The sequence below is a fragment of the Symsagittifera roscoffensis genome, chromosome 5 (genome assembly GCF_963678635.1).
Source record: "Symsagittifera roscoffensis chromosome 5, txSymRosc1.1, whole genome shotgun sequence".
NCBI lineage: Eukaryota > Metazoa > Xenacoelomorpha > Acoela > Convolutidae > Symsagittifera > Symsagittifera roscoffensis.
This window is the reverse complement of record NC_087066.1, coordinates 59,515,270-59,538,799: the sequence shown is the minus strand read 5'-3', so window position 1 is coordinate 59,538,799 and position 23,530 is coordinate 59,515,270. Positions and strand designations below refer to the sequence as shown.

The following is a 23,530-nucleotide window of genomic DNA, read 5'->3' as shown; positions in this document are numbered from 1 at the left end:
GAATAAATTATCCAGTTTTAAACTGGGTTAATCCGGTTTGGGTACCGTTGGTTTTCTTTTCTTAGTCATGCTGTTATTCTATGTGTTGTGGTGTTTAGTAAGCTGCGTTGGTTAGTTTTGTTTAGTATATAATTCCTTTCCAACCGGGTTAAAGGAAAGTTTGAAATTTGTTATTGTGTGTTAGAGTTGTTGAGTGTGAAAGCTTGAAACTGAAATTCATTATTTAAACAATTCTTCGTGGGCGAGCTGTGCGAGTTTGGATAGAATTCTTGTGCGAGTGAATGGAAATATCAAAATGTTAGTACTGCATTTTCGTCTTATCAATTTACTACATAGAATTTCAATTTTACTGCTAGTTTTGGGGAAAATTAAGTTACAAATTTTCATCATTATTAGAATTACTGCTTTTAGGGAAATAATTTATAAATTAATTTACTACATTGGTATGAACTTTATTTAATTTAGCTGGTGCAAAAGATTATTAGAGTTTTGAACAATTTGAAGAAGTTTTCTATTTTTTATTTTTCTTTTGTGTATTTTGCAGATGATCGTGAGATGAAGACTAAAAATCAAAATGAGACATGGATAAAGAATGGTTAGTTTTTTAATTTGAATTTATTAGTTAAGAATATGTATAAATTATACTTACCTGTTAGTCGTCGGGGAAAAAACCATGGGGGAAGATGTCGTGTATTATGTCGGAGTTAGTGAGTAATTTTGCTAGTATGCGAATGATGTTTTTAGTTTGAAGCAGTGGCCAAAGCAATTGAAGTGCTTTAATGGTTTTTAGTTCTTCAGTACCAACTGCAAAATCATAAGGTGTGTTTTGGATGAGATTATATAATTTGTGATTGTATTTAGTGTTGTGGATGAATTCTAATATTGGGATTTCTATAGGTTGAATAAATTCATGTGGGATAAGGAAGGGTCTGGATTCTTCTGCGTTGAAGGTCTTCGTGATGGGACAAAAAATATACATTTGGGTTATGGGATCATAATTGCGAAGAATACCGTGAAGGTTAGTATCTTTGATGCAATATGTGAAGTTAAGAAAAAATGGTGAAGTGTACTTAGAGTTAATAAATTGAAAACGGTGGTGTGGTTGTCTTGATGGAGTGTGTAGATCAAAGTGATTTTGTATGAAGCGATAATATGTATATGTGTGGGTTTGTTTAGTGCGTAACATAATACCGTGTGAGCAGTGCAAATCTCGTTCATGTGGTGCAAGGAAATGAAAGGTTAGTGAAAACAATTGAAATTTTTCTTTAAAACTTTCGTAAGCTTGTGTGTCGGTTAGTGCTTCAGAAATGATGTGATCGAATTTGCGATCAAATATATTGAGTGTAAATACATATGGTGTTTTGATGAAGAATTTTTCTGTGATTTGTGGGTTAGCGAAACGGTCATCACTAAAAATTGGTCTTGGTTAGCTCGGATGATGTTATGATCGTAATATTCTAGCGTGTATTCGTTAGCTCGGGGTACAGTGTGTGTTTTTAGTGACTTTTTATATCCTATATAAGTAAATTGTCTATGTGTTAGTGATGTGGTGAGTCGATATAGCATATCTTGATTTCTTTCTATATCGATGTGAGTATTAGATAAAGGTAGGCAAAGGGGTTTAGTAAAATGATAATATGATGTCCAATGAAGTGTAGGCATTAAAACTTGTTCATCTACAAAACTACGTGTGTCGTTAGTGTTGTTAGGAGTGTTCAAAGTATATTGTGGAAATGAAGGTAAGGTGATTGCTAAAAGATCTTTCGTGTTAGTGTGATTTGAATGGTTAACATATTCACGGGCTGTTCCTGGTTTTGTTGGGAATGGATGGTTCGGGAATTTTCTTTTGAAAGTGCGATAAGCTCTATTAGTGCTATTTGATGATTCGGTGGATGTGGATGATGGTGCTAATGATGCGGTATAAGCTGAAGAGGGTGTAGGGGTAGGTGGGTTTGATGATTCTATTGTGGATGAAATCTGATTTATAGTGGGGTTTTCAAGGTGGAAGGGTTGTTGTTGTAGGGTGATAAAATTATCTAGTTCCTGGGAGATTTGGGGAGTATCTGGAGAATTGGATGATCGGTCTGAATGAAATGAAGAGTAGGTTGGGGTGACTTGTGAAGCATAAGAGGGTGTAGAAATGGATGGAAGTGGGTTATTTGGTGGGATTGGTTGAAAATTATTGGATGGAGATGGTTCAGAGTCTGCAAATTCATCAGGGGTTTCGATATTTGGGTTATTGAGTTGTGAAATGGAGTATAAAACTGAGATATGTGAGTTAGTGTCTGAATTCATGCCTGATGTTACATTATTGGTTGGGAAATCGGGTGGCGGGAAAGCAAAAAGTGGAATTATTGTAATTGGAGTGTTGAGGTTGGTTGGGTGGGAATTTGAGCGGTGTAGGGATCCAAGTTGTCGGCTCATCGTGGGCTAAAAAAATTATTATTTTGAGACTGAAAAGCGGTGGTATGGGGTTGTTCTATAATTTGTTCATATGTATTTTCATCTAGTGAATGGTGTGTCATTATATGTTGAATGGGACTTTGTGATATGGTTGGTCTGAAATTTGGGTTATGTGTTATTGCTAAATTTCGAAAATTTCGTGGGACTAGGGATAATGGATGGTTTTGTGGTAGGGGTGGTAACTGTGGTGCTGTAGGCGTTATTTCTACATTGTTATGTTCTTCGTCGTATGTGTTCTGTCTTGTTGCTTTTTTGTATTGTATTCTTTTATTTGTGCGTCTAAAAGAATTTTGTTTATCGATGATGAAAAAATTCCAAAGAATCCTGCAAATAGTATGCGTGCTACACTTGCTTGTCTATTGACTTGTGTGTGTATAGCACATGTGTTATAGATTCCTTTTAAAAGTGAAAAAAGAAATCCTATAAAGTTAAACATTGCGTATAGAATAGTCAATTTTTCTAAGATGTAATAGGGCCATCCTAGAAAATCAAGAATTTCATTTTTTAGTGTAACGAAGCTAAAAATGTTTATAGGTGAGATATCTTGTGGTCGGTATTTTTCACCGTTTAGATATATAAAATCTTTAATGTCTTTAAAATATCCGCTATAATCTTGTGTATAGATATCTGCAAATCCTGCGGTTTCGGCAAGTTTGCGTAAGTTTTGGTCAATTGATTGTCTTTGTATAGTGTCCATTTGTGTTAATAATTCTTGGAATTGTTGTGTTCTAATGTGATGTTGGATATCGGATTTTGAATATATTCCAATTGATTGTAAGTCGATGTTTGGGTTTCGAGCAATAGCTCTAATGCTTTCCGGTGAAAATTTTTTGAGTGATTGCATTAATGTGGGGTATGGGGTGATAAGGTAATATTTATCTTCATCAGGGTTCAGTTGTACTACATTGTGGCTATTTTCTGATCCACATGGAACTGCGGTATCCCAGAAATAGGTGCGTCTTGAAAGTGTGTCAACGAAATGTACTTTATTCTTATAAAAGATAGGGATTCTTTTATAGCATCGTTTATCTTCTAAAACATATAGTGGTGATACTTTTTTGGTACAGGTATAGAACCATAAAATGTTTCCTTCGTAGTCTAAAAAATTTGATCTATTTCCTGATAGTAAATATCCTGCGTAGGGTATTTTTAATACTGCTAGTGTAAGTGATTGTAGGATTTGTGTCCTTTCTAATTCGCATAGTTGGTAAAGTGTTTCTAATTCAGAGAGTGACATTTCTTGAAAAATTCGGCTAATTGTGTTGTCTAATTTCATATCTAAGTGAATATCATAGTGGATATTACCGAAATATGTACTATTCATTAGTGATAGTTCTTGTAAACGTGTGCTTCTAGTGTCATGGGGCTTTAGATGTCCACCAGGTTGAACTTCACTTTTTTGAAAATCAACTGGTATATATGATGTTCCTTCGTTTATAGGGTGACTTGTGGCGTATGGGTCGATTTTTACTTTTCCAGTGGTCATGTCGAATCCTTTTTCGTATTCAACTAATATCTCGGAGTATTGTGTTTTGTGAAGTGGATTTCTGTATTTACATGCAAGTTCTGTTTCTTGATATATTTGAAAACGTGTCAATTTATTTTCTATATTGTGTATGTTTCTAAAATTAGAACTTTGTTTTCGTGATGGATGGACTTGTTCATATGGAATTGATTGTATAAAATATTTTTCGTGAAATTTTATCATACGAGCGTGTATTTTTGCTACTTGAAATGTTGTACATGTGTCTTCGGGGAACCAAACAATTGTTGCTTGTGTTCGAGTTGTAGGGTCACAATAGCCTTGATCGTTTTTACAAGGTAATCTGATTCCTTGATAGATCATGGTGTTGTCAGATAAATCGCGTGTGAGTTGTATTTTTTCGAGTTGTATTTTCCAATCGAAAAACATGATTTCTTGATATCCTTTATTTTTTGTGTCTGCTTTGCAGTTTGATGGGTCATTTATACCAATGTGTGGTATCCAGTGTTTATCGTGTATGTCATAAGTTAATCTTCCGTGTGCGCCGTTGTAGGGGTATTTTTCATCTAATTTTATATGTCCTTGATATCTTTCAAGTTCTGCTTGATGTACAGAATCTGCAAAAACTTGGAAATATACTAATTTTCTATCTGTGTTTTTATTTCTTGTGATATTTAGTCTGAGTAACTCGTTTTTACAATCTTCGGGATTGAGATGTAAAAGTCGTTCGATATTACTCTGGTAGAATGATTCGTGGTCAAGTCGGTTTTTATTTCCATTTGAGACTTGTGAACAATGTACTTTCTTTTCAGAAAATGTTGCTGTGAATTTATATCCTATAACTGTTGTTGCTCGGGCTTTTGAATAAAGTGTCGCTATTACATTTGTTGTTTCTATAGCTTGTGGTTCTGTTTCGCATTGTGATACTTGATTTATTGCATATTTGTGTAGTGTTTTTTGTTCATTTTCTTCACAATCGTAATGTGTTACTAATAAATCTTGGGGTCCTGTGCGGGGGGAAGGGTTTATATTCTGATTGGAGATTACTAGAAAAAAGAGTTGGAGAAAAATTAATATTTTTAGAATATACATGTGTATGATAATCCTGAGTATGGGTTATAAAATGTGATGTAACCAATTGTCTTTTTGGTATATCTGTCGTATTTGTATATTACTTCAGTTGTTATAAATGGTGGTGGTAGTGATTGAGCTGTTATATTTGGTGGGTTTAATGGGTAGGGATGTTGAGTAATGTTGTTTAGTTTAACCGTGATTTCAAATTTTAATTGTAGACTATTTTGTTGGAGTATTTGGATGTTATGATCACGAATGTCTTCGTGGATGTCTTATCTATATTGTAGTCTATTTAGTGCCCAGTTGTGGAGTCGGTTACTTTCTGGGTGCTGTCCAAATAATGGTGGAGGTGCTGTGAATGTATTCCAGTCTAGTCTTAAAGGAATATTTGTTGATGATTGTTCTCGATATCTAGCGTCGAGGTTATTTGGGAAATTTAAGTTAAAAGGCGGTGGTGAAATCTGGCTTATTGATGGTGTTGATGGTAGTGATAATGTTTCTGGTAGTGATGAGGATGTTGTTGTATCCGTAGAAATATCTATTGGATCATTGATTAAATTTGGTTCACCTTGTGTGAATGAATGTGTTGTCCAATATGGTAGTCGTGATGTTTGGTTTGTGGGGTTAAAGGGATTTTCACGAATTTGTTCAGATGTTGGTGTTGAACCTAAGTAATCTGAGGGTAGGCTTGAGGTGCTACGTTGTGAAAGAAGCGTAGGGGTTTCTGGTAATATACCAATGGGGTTTTCTGGAGTACTTTGTGATGGGGATTGAGGTATATCAAAATGAACTCGGGGAGTTTGAAAATTTCTGTTTCGTCGAGGATGTATAATTTGTCTATTTATTTCGACTGTATTTTGGTTTTGACTAGGATTTCGTATTCTACTTAATTCTTGTGGTAGTGTTGGGTATAAGTTATATGTTGGTACGCTTAGAGGTGGTTGTCGTTGAACTGGTTCTAGTGGTTCAGATAAGCGAGCGTGTCGTTCTTCAAAGGTATATGGGTTATCTTGAAAGGAAATTCGTGTGGATGTTTGGGGGTTTTGGGTAGTTGAAGATGGTGTTGGGTTATCTTGGGATGATGTCGGTGAAGACTGACTGAGTGATTGTTGGTTAGCAATTTTTGATGGTTTTTTATTGATTCTTTTAGTGGAAAAATTAATGTTTATTATAGTATTCTTCTAGGAAAAGAATTAGGAGGATTGTTGCTAGGGCGAATATGATGATTGCTTTCTTTATACATTTGCATATTGTCAAGATGAGGGATGATAGAAATGTTATAAAAATTACAAATAGTAAAAAAATATCTGTTCTACTAAAAATGGTTCGTATCATTTAGATAAGTTTTGTGAATCGTACCTGTGGATATAGTCAATAGCTTTCGAAAGTTGGAGGTATAGTTCAAATATAGAATAGAAAATTAAAAAAATATTGCAAAAAATGATTAAGATTATTATAAAAGCTTCAAAGGTATCAAAAAGAAATATGATTAAAATTTTAAATATCGTTAAAAAGTTTATGATAATGTTAAGAATTATGTTGACTGGTCGAGAGAAGAGCATTTAAGAAATGGCTTCTCGATCGAATATTTTTTGTTGTTTGGGGCAATTTTCAAGTGTGGTCGAATTATTTATTGGTTTTTTGACAAGTGGGTTGAGTTTTGTGAAAAAATTGTTGGGGGCGAATTTTATGGTGATCGGGAGGTCTTCTTTTTCTTTATTTTTATTTGTCAAGTGATCTGGGGTAATTTTGAGTTTTTGATACTTTAGGCTAATTAAAATGGTCGTTCTTTTACTTTAGGCTAATTTAACATATTTGTTTGGGGGGTATTTGAGATCGGAGTTGGGGAAATATTGTTGATCTTTGGGTTATTAGATAAGGGAGGGTTATGATATTATGGTGATATTTATTTTAGTTGTCAAGTTGGAGTGGTTTGCTTATTTTTGACCTGGAGGTCGCAAAGTTATAGTTATAGATATGCCTGGAGTTTAATATCGTTCGTCTAGTTGATCTGTGTTAGAGTTAGAGAAGGTGACGGATTGGATGAATCCTATTGGCTAATTTTGAACTAGAATTGTTGCTTGTTTGTCAGCATGTTATTTTGAAAAAATGAAAGTTCAAAATATTTCAGAGGTGCAAAAGTTATCAAATATAAAATTAAAGCTGTTTTTGAAATTCGACTTTCTTTAATATTTTAGATTGTGGAATGAATGTTTTATAGTTTTTACGTGGTTGATTTCTAAGTCGTGATGACTCTCTATGTTCTGATTTGTCGATTTGTTCTTGGGGTATTATTTTTTCTGTCAATTTTCTATTTTTTCTTTCTTTTTGAGGTATATTTTGATCTAGCTTTTTTGTATTGTTTTTCGTTATAGTTGATTTTTTATTTTGGTTCTCGAGATGAATGTCATATTGTTCCTTTGTTTTATTCTCCGTGTGTGGGTTATTTTGAATAACTTTTACACCTGTGAACGAATATAATTGAGTTAGTTCGCGTAGTGCGTATTCTTTTGGGTAATAAGGTAATAGGTTGTTTCGATGTTGAACAATTTCTTTTTTGTCTGAGTCGGTGATTTTATATGTGACATCAGTGGGTTTAGCAATTATTTGGTATGGTCCTTTACGAAGGGGTTGTAATTTTTTAGAGATTCCTTTTTGAGTGTTAAAATTGGATATTAAAACAAATGTTCCAATTTTTAAATCGGAGGCTGGTGTAAAGCGTGAATTTATTTGTTCATTAATGTTTTGCCTTTGTAACAACTTTTTTGTTACTTTTTGGTGAATTTCATTGTGCTTTTTATCTCTGTTTAAAATCCATTCGGTGTGTGTACCGGAGGCTAATTTAAGGATTTGTGGGTGATGAAAATGATCTTCATCGTGTGTATGTAAAGGTAAGTTATAACAAATTGAGTCTTTATTCGGTTGATAATAACTTGGTGCATTTTTATGAGAGTTTGCTGTAAACATAATTAGTTTGCGTGGCTTTTGATTAAAAACCATTTCATATGGTGACATTCCTAGAGTTGTCGTGATTTGTGAATTATATGCTAAGGGAAATAGTTTTACATCTGCTGACCATTCGGTGTATCTTGTATCATTTCCATTGATGATACATCTAAGATATTCTTGTAATGAACGGTTCATACCTTCGACTAAGCCGTTTGTCCAAGGTGCGTGAGATGTACGTGGTTTGTGTTTGATGTTATATAAATGACATAGTGTGATGATTTCATTATTTATGAATTCTGTACCGTTGTCTGTAACTAAAATTTCTGGTAGTCCGAATTTGGCTATCCAGTGTTCATAGAGTGTTGTGTAAGCGTAAAAAGCGTTACAATGTGGTACTGGGTTAAGTGCTACATAATGTGTAAACGCGTCAACAATTACCATAATGTAGGAGTTTCCTTCGGATGAGGGTGAAATTGGTCCTTTTGTATCAAATGAAATACGGTGGTTAAAGTACAAACTTTGTCCTTTAAAATCTTGTTTTTGTGCTATTTGTTTTTGATTTGGATAAGGTTTATTTAGTTGACATACTATACAATCATTGCATAGTACTTTTATCCAAATTGGTGCATTTGGAAAATAAAAGTTTTGTATGAAATTTGAATATGTTTTCTCTGATCCAGAGTGTCCTTTAATGTTTTGTGTATGTGAAACATTAAAAGCTATGAGAATCATGCTTAAAGGGAGACAGGGAACTGTAGATTCATTTAATTGGTATTCTAGAAGGTCTGTGTTTTCGTTAATTGTTGTATTATTGAATTTTCGAAAATATCGGAGGAGTGTTTTATTTCCTAAAATAGTTGTATCTGCCTTAACGGGTTTAGTTTTATATTTGTGCCATGATTTTAGTTGTCTAATTACTGGGTCAAGATTTTGATATTGTTTCAAAGTATTAATTGTAACTTTATTTGTTGGGGGGAGAAAAATGTTTTCAATTTCTAATTTAGATAAAGGAATTGTATCAAGTGGGTCATGGAGGTCAAAAACTTGATTTATTGTGTATTTGAATCGTTTGTTTGTGGTCCTGATAAATTTATTTTATCAGTTAGATTTTCTTTTTCAATTAATGGAAAAAGGTCTTTTTTATGCGAGTGTTGTTTTACTCTTTTTTGTTGGGTGTTATTTTTTATCCATTGTGAGTATGGAATTGGTTTGAAAGTTGATGTTCCAAAAAGATCAACTTCGTAGTGGTTATTTTGGCAATCTAAATAAAGTGGGAAGTGTTGTAGATTATTTATCTGTGATTGTTCAACGTCAGTTTTTACTGCATATTTGCATTCTAGTCGGGGTGATGTTTCGTTTTCTGCAAGGTAAAATTTTATATTTTTGGGTATTTCAACTGTAGTTTCACGTGTAAGTAATTCAGGTGGTGTATTTCGACTTAATGTGTCTGGTAATGCAAGTTTTTTTCCTGCTGTCCAAACTATATGTAAGTTTGGAAATTTCATTAGAATTAATTGAAATCTGTAAACTCGGTGATTTGGGTTGGATTTTTGTGTAAATAGAAAAATGATTGGTTTGTGATCTGTGAATAGAACTGTTGGATGTTTTGATCCAAGTATCAGAAATTCATATTCTGTAAGTGTATAGATTATTGCTGTACATTCTCTCATTAGAGTTGAGAGTCGTAGCTCTGCTTGAGTGAATAATCGAGAATTTGCTGATATAAGGTTCATTTTGTTTGTACCATTGTGTGATTGTAATAATGCTGCGCCGATGCCAAAATTCGAAGCATCGCACATTGCATAGAATGGTTGATTTGGATCTGGAATTGTATTCGAAATTTGTTCAGTTAAGAGTTTTTTAATTTCTTCAAATCGCGCTTGATGTTCTGTGTTCCATTCAAAATTATTTTGTTGTCTAAGTATATTATAGAATGGTCTTAAGTATAATTGCATTTTATAGACGTATTTGCTTAAAAAATTTAACATTCCAAGGAATTCTTGGATTTTCTTTTTGTTTGTTGGTGGTTGAAGCTTCTGAATAGCATCAATGCGTGATTTTAATGGAGTGATTGTTTTTCTTTCTATATTGTGTCCTAAGAATTTAACTCGTGTTAAAAAGAAGTGTGATTTATCGGGGGCGGCCTTCAGATTTTCGTTCTGAAGTATTTTGTGATAGTGTTCTAAAACTTTGAACATTTCTTCTTTTGTCTGTGATTGCATAAAAACATCGTCTAAATAGGTGATTGCGTTTTTCTTGAGTATTAGTGGTCTAAAAATTTTGCTCATAAAAGCTGAAAATGCTGCTGGTCCTATGGATATTCCATAGAATAGGCGGTTGAATTCATATTGCTGATTTCCAATAACAAATTGTGTTAAGCGTCGCGATTGTTCATCTAGTGGCATTTGATTATATGCACTATTCATATCTGCGGTTGTAAAGTATTTTCCGTTTATTTTTGTTAAAATAACTTGTATTGGTTCAATAGGCCAATTGCATTTTGATTCGTCTATTAGTGAATTAAGGTATCTAGCGTCTAGAACTATTTTTAATGATTCTCCTTTTGCTAGGATGATAACAGGGTTTATAAATGTGTTACCTTTTGGTTGTTCTTCTTTTACCGGTGAGATAATATTGTATTGTTCTAAAATATCGAGTAATCTGTTTACTTTATCATGTAAGTGAATTGGTACTTTACTTGCTCTTTGTTTTTTGAAAACTGCGTCAGGTTTTAATGGGAGATGTAGTGATGAGCTGATTTTGCCAACATCAAATTTGGATGTTGCATAGACTGATGAATATTTTATTAGCTGTTTGGCTAATTTATCAAATTCGTCTTGTGTTATTTGTGAATGTTGGAAGTTAAACATTGTTAAAAATTTCTGTTGATTCTCTGTATAGTTATTTATGTTGAATGTAGGTTTGAAATATGGGGTTTTTGTGAAATAATCTGTATTTCTTTTTTCATTACTTATTATATTATTTATGGATAATTCTTCATTCAGAATTGTGGATTGACAAATATCTAATAATTGGAGTATATTATTTACGCGGTATGCTTTTTCGTGTATTGGTGATATCGTAGCGTTGGTTTCGCAATAGCCTAAAAGTCCTAAAGGTAATGTTACTTGATAGGGTGTATTGTTGTATACATGTAGAGAAATAATATCTGAATTCGAGTTTTTCAAATATTTTATGGATGAAATTGTGATTTTGAAAAACTTATGGATAGGTTTGAATTCAAAATCTGACATATAGAGTTGTTGTTTATTTTGTTTTTTATCATATTGGTGAACTTGTTTTATTGAAAAATTATATATGTTTCCTGATAGTGTTTTCAGGTGTTTTCTTTGTTGATTATATATCGGATAAAATTTTGAAAAGAATGGTGGTTGTTTATTTAAACTTTGAAAAAATGTCAGGGATGTGTCTTTTGTTTTTGTGTATTTATCTTTGATTAGTATTTTACTATTCAAAATATTGATTGTTGGTATATATTTAGAGATAAATGGTATTCCAATAATATTGTGTTTAATATCAGTGATATGAAATATTTGTTTAAATGGTTTATTTAAAATTTTATTTTGCTCTATTGTTCTTGTGGGGAGAAGAAATAATTGAATTTTTCCATAGTTTACCAATGTTGATCCTTGCGCTGTTGCTAGTTTACTGGAGGTTTCAAGAGGCGTTAGTTTTGGGTGTAATGTTTTTATCTCATTCCATGTGGGAATGTTTATTATGTTTGATTCTGCTCCTGAATCAATTAAAAAATCAATTTCAAGATCTGGTGGTTGAAATTCTTTGTTTCTTGGACTTTCTAAAAGAAATGGTATCGTCCACATTTTTTCTTTGGGTTGTTCTTTTTGTATATTTTGATAGATGTGATTTGTATTCAAGCATTTTGTTTTATTATTTCCATTGGATTTATTTGTAGTGTTGATTTCGTTAGTTTCTTGTACCGTTTGTGTAGAATGGATGGGTTCAATATAATAATTGTGAAGGAGTTCTGATTGATTTTCATATATATGTGATGAAAAAGGTTGTTCATATATAATAGGTTCGTAGTCATTTTCGATTGCTATCATATTTATGGAGATAGTGTTTTCTGTATCGCTTTCTGAGTCTGATGATCCACAGTTTATTTGATTTAGTTGTAGTTCGTTATTTCCTGTGTCATCAATACCTGGGGGGTCTGATGTTGTTTCTGGATTTGATTGTACTTGATTAATATGTCTTTGATGTTTAGCTGTACTACTTCTGTGGCGATTGTTAGAATTATTATAATGGTTAATATTCCTGTGTGGTGATTGGGAATAATTTCTATAACGGTTATTATAACTTGAATGTCGATTTTGTGAATTATTTTGTGATCTGTTTTGATAATTATTGTTTGGTCTGTTATAGTTTGATCTATTATATGAGTTGTTCCTTGATCGATTGTTCGGGTAATTCTGGTTTCGGTTGTTTGAATAACTTCTATTTCGATTATTGGAGTAATTTCTATTTCTATTGTATGATGAGTTTCGTGATTGATTGTTTGGATAGTAATTATGTCTTGATTGGGAATTAGACCTAGAAACAAATTGTGTTGTATTCGAATTTCGACTATTTGGTCTATTGTAATGATTTTGTGACGAATTTTGTGTATTTCTTCGTTCTGGTGATCTTCCTCTATAACTTGAGTTATATGGTGATTGGGTTCTCGTGTAATTGGTATTGTTCGGAAGTGGTTTTCCTGAACTGTTGTTGCTGTATACATTTTTGTTTGGTAGATTTTGATCTTTCTTCATGTATTGATAGAATGATTTATTTGGTTCTTTATATTTTTGAGGTTTGTTTTGATTGTCCTGTTGTTTTTGTCTACATTCAGAAATACTATGTCCGTATCGTCGGCAATAATTACACCATTTTTTGAAAGATGGTTTGCCTTTAAAGTTTGGGTGCTTTTCATAAATATTGAGTATTTCAGTGATTTTTTCAACGAGGTCTGTTTCTGATTCCTGTATGTTGTTGATATTTGTGGTATTTGTTTCAATTCGATTAACATATTGTAACTTCAGATTTTCTGTTTCTTCAAGTTTCATTGTGATTTCCGCTTGCTCTAGTTTGTCTACTAGTTTTCGAAAATCTAAATCGGGCTCTCGAATTGAGGAGGGATGGGATGCTCTCTTTTTTATTGCTATTTTCCTTAATTGAGGTGTTAAGGTCATCATTAAGATTTCTGTCATTTTTGTGTTTTTATAGTTCTGTGTATTTAATGAATATGCTTTTCGAACTAGTGTTTCGATACGTACTGCTAATTGTTTGATGGTTTCATTTGGTAATCTGCGAATTTCATTACATAAAACTCTTTGTTGTTGTTTGTTCCTCTCGGAGTCAAACATTTTTGAAAATTCTTGTGTAAATCTTTTCCAGTTTGATTTTATTTCTATAGGCAATACTGAAAACCATTTTTGGGCTGCGCCGTCTAAGGTTGTCTGTATCAACGCTGTGCGTCGATGTATCCAGTTTTGATGTAGTGGCGTATTAATTGGTTCAGGTCCTATATTTAAAATTAAATTTGCTGTTACTGCATTTAAATAATCTTCTACAGAATATTCAGGGTCTGTTCCTGTGAATACCATTAATGGTTTGTTTGATGTTATTGATGATCCACCCATAAGGTATGGATTCATTGTCATTTGTAATGATTCTGCTGCATTTGGCATTTGTGAAAAATTCGAAAGTTGATTTTTTGTTATTTCGTGTTGTTGAAGGTAATATGGAAGTGGTATTTCATTTTGCATTTGTGTTGGTTGATACGAATGTGTAATCATTGGGTTTTGTGGCTGAATTGGTTGAAAAGATTGTGTATTAATTGGGTTTTGCATTTGTATTGGTTGTTGATTTTGTGTATCTATTTGATGTGGGGAAAAAATCCTATGAAATGTATATGGTTTTTGCACTCCTTGTCCACGATATTCTTGAGTATATGGTGCAAATATATCTGGTTGTAAATAATCATCATCAGAGGATAGGTAATCCGTTTGATGAGGTGGTTGTTTTTTATTTTTATTCTGTTGAAAGAATGGGTAATTTTCACTACGATCCTGTGGAGGATGTGAATTAGTTTGAAAATTTACTGAGTTGGTTGTTGCCATTGGATTATCCCAATAGCGAGATCTTATCTGATTATTATTATTTTTTCGTGGGGGATAGTTTGTTTTTGATGAATGTGTATAATTATAATTGTGTTCCGCAAAATTGTTTCTTGTGAACGTTCTGCGTGTTTTTGACGGTATTGTCATGGGTCTATATGTTTGATAATCCATTTGTGAATCTTTTGGAGCAACCGAAGGTTTAACGGTTGATTGTAAGGTTACCTGTGCTAGTGAAGTGTTTGTATTTCTTGGTGTTGTTAAATTTGGACGTATTGGTGAAATACTTTGTTGCGTAGTTGTTGTTGTTTGTACAATTTCTTCATTTATGAAGTGTGATGGTGTCTGAATATCTTGCTGAGTGAGATTCCTAGTTCCATTAAGGTTTTCATTGTGTATGACGGTCGAGTTTAAGCTGTTATTTCGCGTATCAGGTAGAAATGTATTGTAGTTTAATGGTGTTGCATCAATGGTTAATGGTACTACTCTTACATAATCTCTTGTATAAGATATTGTACTTATTGCTTGACTTGCAATTGACTGTGGGATATTTATAAATGCATAATGAGACCATTCGGGGTCCCAAACGTAGTCTGATTGTTCTGTGATGGCGGTATCATCGTTTGAATTTTGAGGTCTGAAATTTTTTCTTGCTTGTGAAATTAAATCTATATTATGTGTGAAATAATCTATTATAAACCATGCCAAATTTTTTTGTAAGTCATGTTTTGTATGTTGTGAAACATCATCTTTAGTGAAATTTTCTTTAATTATATGTAGGAAAGTTGAAAATAGTGTGATTTCATGTCTTACCCTTATATGTTTAGATGTCTCTGTCGGTGAGACACTTGGGATTGGAATTTCGTTTTCTAATATTGAGATATAACTATATATTATGGCAAAAACTTCATTAGTGAATATGGAGTTTGCTCTTTGTGAGTTATGATATTGTATGCTTTTTATAAATTCTAAGAATACTTTTGAAAATTCTAAGTCAAGATCGTCTGTTTGAATTACATATTTGCGGTGATTCGGGTTTGGTGAGCTGAATTCTATGGTGTAGATTCCGTATTGTTGTGTCAAATTACATATATCTTTCAGATAGTGATCAATAATTTGTCTTTTGATCTTTACATCTGGGAACTCTGCTTTACATGGGCTGATTCCGGGTTCAAATAAATTTAGGAGTAAATTCTTGCAAAGTATATGCTGCCCTCTATCATTGGGTGCATCTACGAGGAAGGGGTAGATATCGTCATCATCTGGACTATCTTCACTTGGGGTGTGTGTTTGGCTCATTTTTTCGTTTAATGACTGTTAATAGGTAATTATCGATATGTCTAATTGGTTGATTCCAATTATATAAATGTACTGGTTTGTGTTTATATTGCTTTTTTATTCTTCTTTTTCTTCTTTTTGATGAATTTGAAGTTGTTTCTGAGTCGGAAAAATATAATTGATCGTGAATGGCGCAATTTTTATCTATAGATTCTTTTAATTTATAAAGTTCGTCTAGATTGCTGGCTTCTGATTCTGAAAATGCGTTTCTATTTTTGGAAAATCTTTTTCGTGTTATTTGTCTTTGTTTGTTTATTATTTTCCTTTTTAGTGTTTGTCGTTTTGTTCTAATATATCCAACTGTTTGTGTATGAGGTGTGATTACAAGGTCGTATTTTTTGTTATCTATTTCACAGTTGTGTAAAACGATTGTTTGTTTTTTTCCTAGATTTTTAAATGACATAAGGTTTAGGATGACGGATGCAAAAAGTTGTTAGATGATTTCTATTTTCTTAAATTGTTAGTCCTTACGATTTTTTGGTTAGCTTAACCTGGGTCTATTTGTTCAGGGTTGGAGAGAAAAGTATATCGATTCCGAAGAATGATTTTTTACTTTCTCGTGGCTAATATAAGCTAAGGTGTTAACTTACTTAATCTTACTTAGGGGTAAAGATTGTGTTCAAGGGTTGGAGAATAGTAAATCGATCCACAAGGTTCAGGTATAATTAAAACGCGAGTAGTTCGTTAGATACTATTTTAAACTTACTAAGTCTAAGATTTATCCTGGGTCTGGTAAGAGGAGGGTTCAAGTGAAGGATGAATAACCGAAGTTCTTCACTGTTTATCCTAATTTGAATGATTAGTGTTGTTCAAAAATTTCTATTAGTCTTGGGTTTTTTGAAAGGGTTGGATAGTGAATCGACGTTTGAGGTCGTTAGACACTAGCTAAGTGGGTGGGGGAGAACTAAATTGTTCTTTTTGATCCAAGGATAGGCCTTGATGATCAAGTTTTAAATTTAATGAAATAGAAAAATTTAATGTAGATCCAAGGATACGCCTTGATGATCTGATTTTAAAATTATATTTTAAGTTTAAAATGGTTTAAATTGTTCAAAATTTTAGTTTTTGATGTTAAGTGAGCTTATGATTGCTGTTATGTTTAGGTGATGAAGCTGGGACTACAGATGATTTTTATGATTACTAACAATTTATTGTCATGCTACTAATTTTTGTTTTGATTTTCAATAAATATTTTCCAAACATGTTTTATATAATACTGCAGAATTTTAGGAAAACGATCTGAGATCTTTTTATCAATCGTTATTGTATATTAATAATTTTGTTTAGCGCCTGAAATGATCATGAAGATTGACTTCAAGATTTTATGTTTGTAATTGAAAATCTAAATTCATTGCTAATAAAATTCTAAATATAAAAGTTTGTGTTGGCTTTTGCCGTACTATCATATATCTATTTGGTAAGTTTCTACTTTGTCGTATGTCGTCTCTGGTTCGAGGTCTTCTTGCAATTCCGGGTAGTTCTGTTATCGTTCGGAATATTGGCTCTGATCTATTGAGTCGTAGAGACATTTCGATTAAATTATCGTCGTATAACATTTTAAAAATGTTTTGTCTAAATTCTAATCTATTTTTGGTTAATTCTAAGCTATTAAGGTCTTGTTCGAGACTTATGGTCGCACCAGATGAGTTATGACCGACGTGGTTAACTCATAGAGTAATTTCGGATAGGGTACACCGTCTGCTCGTCACGCTATCTTATTTTCGGCCGGATAGATTCGTGCAACTTCTTAGTCTAATACCGATCCTAATCTTACTCTTATACTATCTAGTCTCAGGTTGTTTAACTAGTCTCTGCTAGGCTCAATAGATCTAGGGTATACTGGTTTATTGCGGCTGCTGAAGTTCTCTTGGAGAGGCAACTAATTTCTAAGTTAAATTCAAATCTCTCTGGTGCTGAAATTACAAGTAATTTCAGCACTTACAAATAAGTGGGTTGTTAGTTAGATGGATCATGATTGGTTAATATCAAATACTTTACAGTGGTAAAATATCTAATTTATCCAATCATAAAATGTAGTTTAGATCAGGTTCCATTGTTTGTTTTTTTTTCATGATCGTACATCTAACTAATCAACTTAAAAATGAACCAATGATTTTAAGGTGGATTCGGGATCCGAGTTTCGCTGAAAAAGACTTCGTTAATTCTGGTAAGAATTTGAGCAATTAAGGTCATACCCTTGTTTTGAGCCTAATCCTATTTGGGAAACCTCGTTTTTTAAGTTCCAAGTTTTAATTTTTTGTGTGTGATTTAAATGACTTCTGTATTTGCATGGAATCAGAGGGGAAGAGTCATTGGGAGGAGAAAGGGAGCGGTCAACGTCGATACCTCAATACGGATACTATATTCATTGTGGAAGAAGAACCTATTGGAGCCGAACCTGTTCCTCCAGAGGCCAGTGAGTAGAGTTTACTTTTTGCGCGTTTCATACGACTTGTGGTATACTTTGAAATCTTTTTCATTGTTCCATATTTCGAATAAAGTGAGGAATATATATGCTTGGCTGGTTTTTTATATTCAGATCAACCCGGGTTGACCTCCATACACCGAAAATAGTACAATTCCATACATCAAGTGTATGGAAAAATGCTTGTCATACAATTTTCATACAATTTCTAAAAATGGTTGAAAACTGGTATAAAATTATTTCTGTGGATGTTTGATTCTTATAAAACAGTCTGGTGATAAAAAACTGAGGTCCTCGTTTTTTTGAAAAAAATGCTTATCATACAATTCCCATATATGGGAATTGTATGACTGGCATTTTTTTGATGGCGACACAAAAAATGTTTCAAGTAATTTTGAAAATTTGGCCCAAAAATTTTTTGTTTTTTTTTCAACCGCAAATCGAATTTCGTACCCAAACAAACATTTTTCGAATTTTTTTTTTTGCATGCAAAATTTAATATTTTGTGTGCATAACGTAGTCCTGGATACGATAAAATTGGCTTTTATTTTCTTTTCACTTCAATTTTTTTTTCGAAAACGCTGAAAATTCCTATTTCTTTTGTATGGGGTGTAAATGTAAGCTTTGATCAATGTCTGATAACTTGAAAATTCAAAAATTTGAAATAATCATCATTAAAAAATTTTGCCAAAAAATAAAAGTTCGTTACTTTTGTTATATCAATCGTGAAAAACATCCCAATTCAGGTCGTTTGCTATGCATTGTAAATGCAAGACCGTCCAACCTTTGGTGTTTTGAGTAACCAAGGTCTTTGTCACTTGTGTTCGGTTGCAAACTCAACCAAAAACTTTTCAGAAACTAAATTTTGAAAGAAAAAATCAAAATTTTTGGTTTATGGAAAAACACCTATCATACAATATTCATTTATGGAAAAATCTTTATCATAGAGATTTCATACAATGTTCTGTACGTATGGAATTGTATGACGAAGTTTTTCATAAATGGAAATTGTATGATTAGAAGTTTTGGTCAACCCGGGAAGTTTCAAATGAAGATTTGCTGAGTGAGGGCATCAATCCCTGGATCTTCATAATCCTAGTAGGGGCGCGCTCACCACTAAATTAAACCTGACTCTGCGTTCGTTTTGAAACGAATCTGTCTAAGTTGTTCGCTTGACACTTTGTGGGGATCGATCCCTGGATCTTAGTGATCCCAAACGGGCGCGCGCTCCCACCACTATATGCATCTTCATTCTGCGGTCGTTCTAAAACAAGTCTTTCTAAACTGTTTGTTAAATAATTTGATGCTGAAAATGTAAGGCCAATCATTTATGCATCGTGAATTGTGACGTAATACAAAATTGTTACAAAATTTAATTGAGGCAAGCTAACTTTTCGTATTTTTCCATATATGCCTCAACTTATAATACTTAACGACTGGTGTTGTTTAATCCCAAAATTCTTTGTTCGTCAATATTTCATCTAGCAAAATTTATTCGAGATCAGTTAAAGGGCATTCGGAACATTCAGGCGCCATGGTGTAAGAACAATCTTGTTTTTTTTTTCACCAACGAGCGTTCTTAAGGACGAGTTTTTCATATTGATTCAAGAGGTATACTAAAGAATATCGCGCATTGTTGTTAATAATGAGACTTCATATAACGCTATAAAAATTGTTTTTCTCTCTTCTAGTCGACATCGTGTGGTAATCGATTGATCATTCAAACACTTTGGGGAGGGTTCTCATGCTTGAAGGACCGAATGCTTGAAAAATTTCAACCAATCAAAATTGCTAAGCATTTCTATTGGCTAAATGCCTTTCTCACAAAACCGAAGTCAATATTAACAGAAAATGTATTAAATCAGTGGAAAAAAAATCAAAAATATTACAAATTGCTGGTTACAACCCCAAAACAACTCAGATAATCATCAAAATTAATGAAGCCAAATCATAAGAATTTTTCATTCTTGAAAACTCATCTGCTTATTATCTAATCGGTCAATATTAACACTAATGGCCTGGATTTATTTTCTTACTTTGAGATTTTCGCGATTTACTTTGAGATTTTGAATACTAAATTCTGATTGGCTGAAAGTAAGCTAAAATTAATTTCAAGCATTCGGTCCTTCAAGCATGAGGGACGCCACCAAACACTTTCTCTATTGTCATAAGTCTCATTTTTACAAAACTGTGCTGTATTGCGAACAACATACAGCTCTAATTATTCAGCATTCTGTTTTTCGTCTAATTTGCTTCAGATTCTGCTCAAAGCAATCTGTTCCGAAGCTACATCTAGTTATTTGTATAAGTTAACCAATTAAATCGGCATCGTTTGGGAGAACACCATTAGTCCAGCACGGGCCGTTTTTAGCTGTCTCATTAAGCGTTAAATAATATCATGTTCTACCTCTTAGATTCAACTCTTAGGCCAAGTTAATCATACACCTCTTCATTCTATCCGGTCCAGCTTTTATCAAAAATTTGCATGTTTTTCTGTTAGCGCGTTCTACCCTTTACCTAGAAACCATTATCAGAAACAAATTCCAAAAATTCAGCAGAAAAAAAACTTTCTCTAAGTAAGTTTGATGGTAGTGTCAAATGTGTTGATCTGAAACCGAACTGAGTGTATGTGAATATCTTGATTTTGTCAAATATCGTTGAGCTCGTCGGAAAACTAACCACTCAGAAATTTTACCAAAACTGGCAGAAGCTAAATTGGTCTGAGGGGTTGTCGATATTTCCTTCCTGTGGCCAGTTTCTTGAAGTAATCTTTATAGAACTGGTATCTAAAGTGAAGCTCAGAAGTGGTATATTGGTCATATCAATAAGGCAAGTGAAGCGGAGCAGCTTTTTCTTGGAGTGAAAATGTTTACAGTCTATCATTAGCGAGCAAATAAATCGACGCTTAACTACCTTCCATTTTATTTTTTGTGTTGTGTTTTTTAGAAAGAAGTATTATATTGATCATATCAGAAGTTTTATATTGATAGATATCAATAAGGCAAGTGAAGCGGAGCAGCTTTTTCTTGTAGTGAAGGACACAAAATGTTTACAGTCTATCATTAGCGAGCAAATAAATCGACGCTCAACTACCTTCCATTTTATTTTTTGTGTTGTGTTTTTTAGAAAGAAGTATTATATTGATCATATCAGAAGTTTTATATTGATAGATATCAATAAGGCAAGTGAAGCGGAGCAGCTTTTTCTTGTAGTGAAGGACACAAAATGTTTACAGTCTATCATTAGCGAGCAAATAAATCGACGCTCAACTACCTTCCATTTTATTTTTTGTGTTGTGTTTTTTAGAAAGAAGTGTTATATTGATCATATCAGAAGTTTTATATTGATAGATATCAATAAGGCAAGTGAAGCGGAGCAGCTTTTTCTTGGAGTGAAAGACACAAAATGTTTACAGTCTATCATTAGCGAGCAAATAAATCGACGCTCAACTACCTTCCATTTTATTTTTTGTGTTGTGTTTTTTAGAAAGAAGTATTATATTGATCATATCAGAAGTTTTATATTGATAGATATCAATAAGGCAAGTGAAGCGGAGCAGCTTTTTCTTGTAGTGAAGGACACAAAATGTTTACAGTCTATCATTAGCGAGCAAATAAATCGACGCTCAACTACCTTCCATTTTATTTTTTGTGTTGTGTTTTTTAGAAAGAAGTATTATATTGATCATATCAGAAGTTTTATATTGATAGATATCAATAAGGCAAGTGAAGCGGAGCAGCTTTTTCTTGTAGTGAAGGACACAAAATGTTTACAGTCTATCATTAGCGAGCAAATAAATCGACGCTCAACTACCTTCCATTTTATTTTTTGTGTTGTGTTTTTTAGAAAGAAGTATTATATTGATCATATCAGAAGTTTTATATTGATAGATATCAATAAGGCAAGTGAAGCGGAGCAGCTTTTTCTTGGAGTGAAAGACACAAAATGTTTACAGTCTATCATTAGCGAGCAAATAAATCGACGCTCAACTACCTTCCATTTTATTTTTTGTGTTGTGTTTTTTAGAAAGAAGTATTATATTGATCATATCAGAAGTTTTATATTGATAGATATCAATAAGGCAAGTGAAGCCGAGCAGCTTTTTCTTGGAGTGAAAGACACAAAATGTTTACAGTCTATCATTAGCGAGCAAATAAATCGACGCTCAACTACCTTCCATTTTATTTTTTGTGTTGTGTTTTTTAGAAAGAAGTATCATATTGATCATATCAGAAGTTTTATATTGATAGATATCAATAAGGCAAGTGAAGCGGAGCAGCTTTTTCTTGTAGTGAAGGACACAAAATGTTTACAGTCTATCATTAGCGAGCAAATAAATCGACGCTCAACTACCTTCCATTTTATTTATTGTGTTGTGTTTTTTAGAAAGAAGTATTATATTGATCATATCAGAAGTTTTATATTGATAGATATCAATAAGGCAAGTGAAGCGGAGCAGCTTTTTCTTGTAGTGAAGGACACAAAATGTTTACAGTCTATCATTAGCGAGCAAATAAATCGACGCTCAACTACCTTCCATTTTATTTTTTGTGTTGTGTTTTTTAGAAAGAAGTATTATATTGATCATATCAGAAGTTTTATATTGATAGATATCAATAAGGCAAGTGAAGCGGAGCAGCTTTTTCTTGGAGTGAAAGACACAAAATGTTTACAGTCTATCATTAGCGAGCAAATAAATCGACGCTCAACTACCTTCCATTTTATTTTTTGTGTTGTGTTTTTTAGAAAGAAGTTTTATATTGATCATATCAGAAGTTTTATATTGATAGATATCAATAAGGCAAGTGAAGCGGAGCAGCTTTTTCTTGTAGTGAAGGACACAAAATGTTTACAGTCTATCATTAGCGAGCAAATAAATCGACGCTCAACTACCTTCCATTTTATTTTTTGTGTTGTGTTTTTTTAGAAAGAAGTATTATATTGATCATATCAGAAGTTTTATATTCATAGATATCAATAAGGCAAGTGAAGCGGAGCAGCTTTTTCTTGTAGTGAAGGACACAAAATGTTTACAGTCTATCATTAGCGAGCAAATAAATCGACGCTCAACTACCTTCCATTTTATTTTTTGTGTTGTGTTTTTTAGAAAGAAGTATTATATTGATCATATCAGAAGTTTTATATTGATAGATATCAATAAGGCAAGTGAAGCGGAGCAGCTTTTTCTTGGAGTGAAAGACACAAAATGTTTACAGTCTATCATTAGCGAGCAAATAAATCGACGCTCAACTACCTTCCATTTTATTTTTTGTGTTGTGTTTTTTAGAAAGAAGTATTATGTTGATCATATCAGAAGTTTTATATTGATAGATATCAATAAGGCAAGTGAAGCGGAGCAGCTTTTTCTTGGAGTGAAAGACACAAAATGTTTACAGTCTATCATTAGCGAGCAAATAAATCGACGCTCAACTACCTTCCATTTTATTTTTTGTGTTGTGTTTTTTAGAAAGAAGTATTATGATGATCATATCAGAAGTTTTATATTGATAGATATCAATAAGGCAAGTGAAGCGGAGCAGCTTTTTCTTGTAGTGAAGGACACAAAATGTTTACAGTCTATCATTAGCGAGCAAATAAATCGACGCTCAACTACCTTCCATTTTATTTTTTGTGTTGTGTTTTTTAGAAAGAAGTATTATA

The 23,530-nt window shown here is 32.8% G+C and overlaps 2 protein-coding genes across 3 annotated transcripts in view; one reads left to right on the top strand and one right to left on the bottom strand.

Annotated features, from left to right (window-relative positions):
• The window catches only part of LOC134845494 (guanine nucleotide-binding protein subunit beta-1-like), a 492,858-nt gene that overhangs the window by 311,631 nt on the left and 157,697 nt on the right, over positions 1 to 23,530 (bottom strand). The window lies entirely within an intron of this gene.
• LOC134845890 (F-box only protein 6-like) overlaps positions 1 to 23,530 on the top strand; it is a 136,243-nt gene that overhangs the window by 100,688 nt on the left and 12,025 nt on the right. The window contains exon 4 of the mRNA XM_063863011.1: positions 17,744 to 17,860. Within this exon, the coding sequence (XP_063719081.1) occupies positions 17,744 to 17,860 (117 nt within the window). The remainder of the gene's footprint in view (positions 1 to 17,743; positions 17,861 to 23,530) is intronic.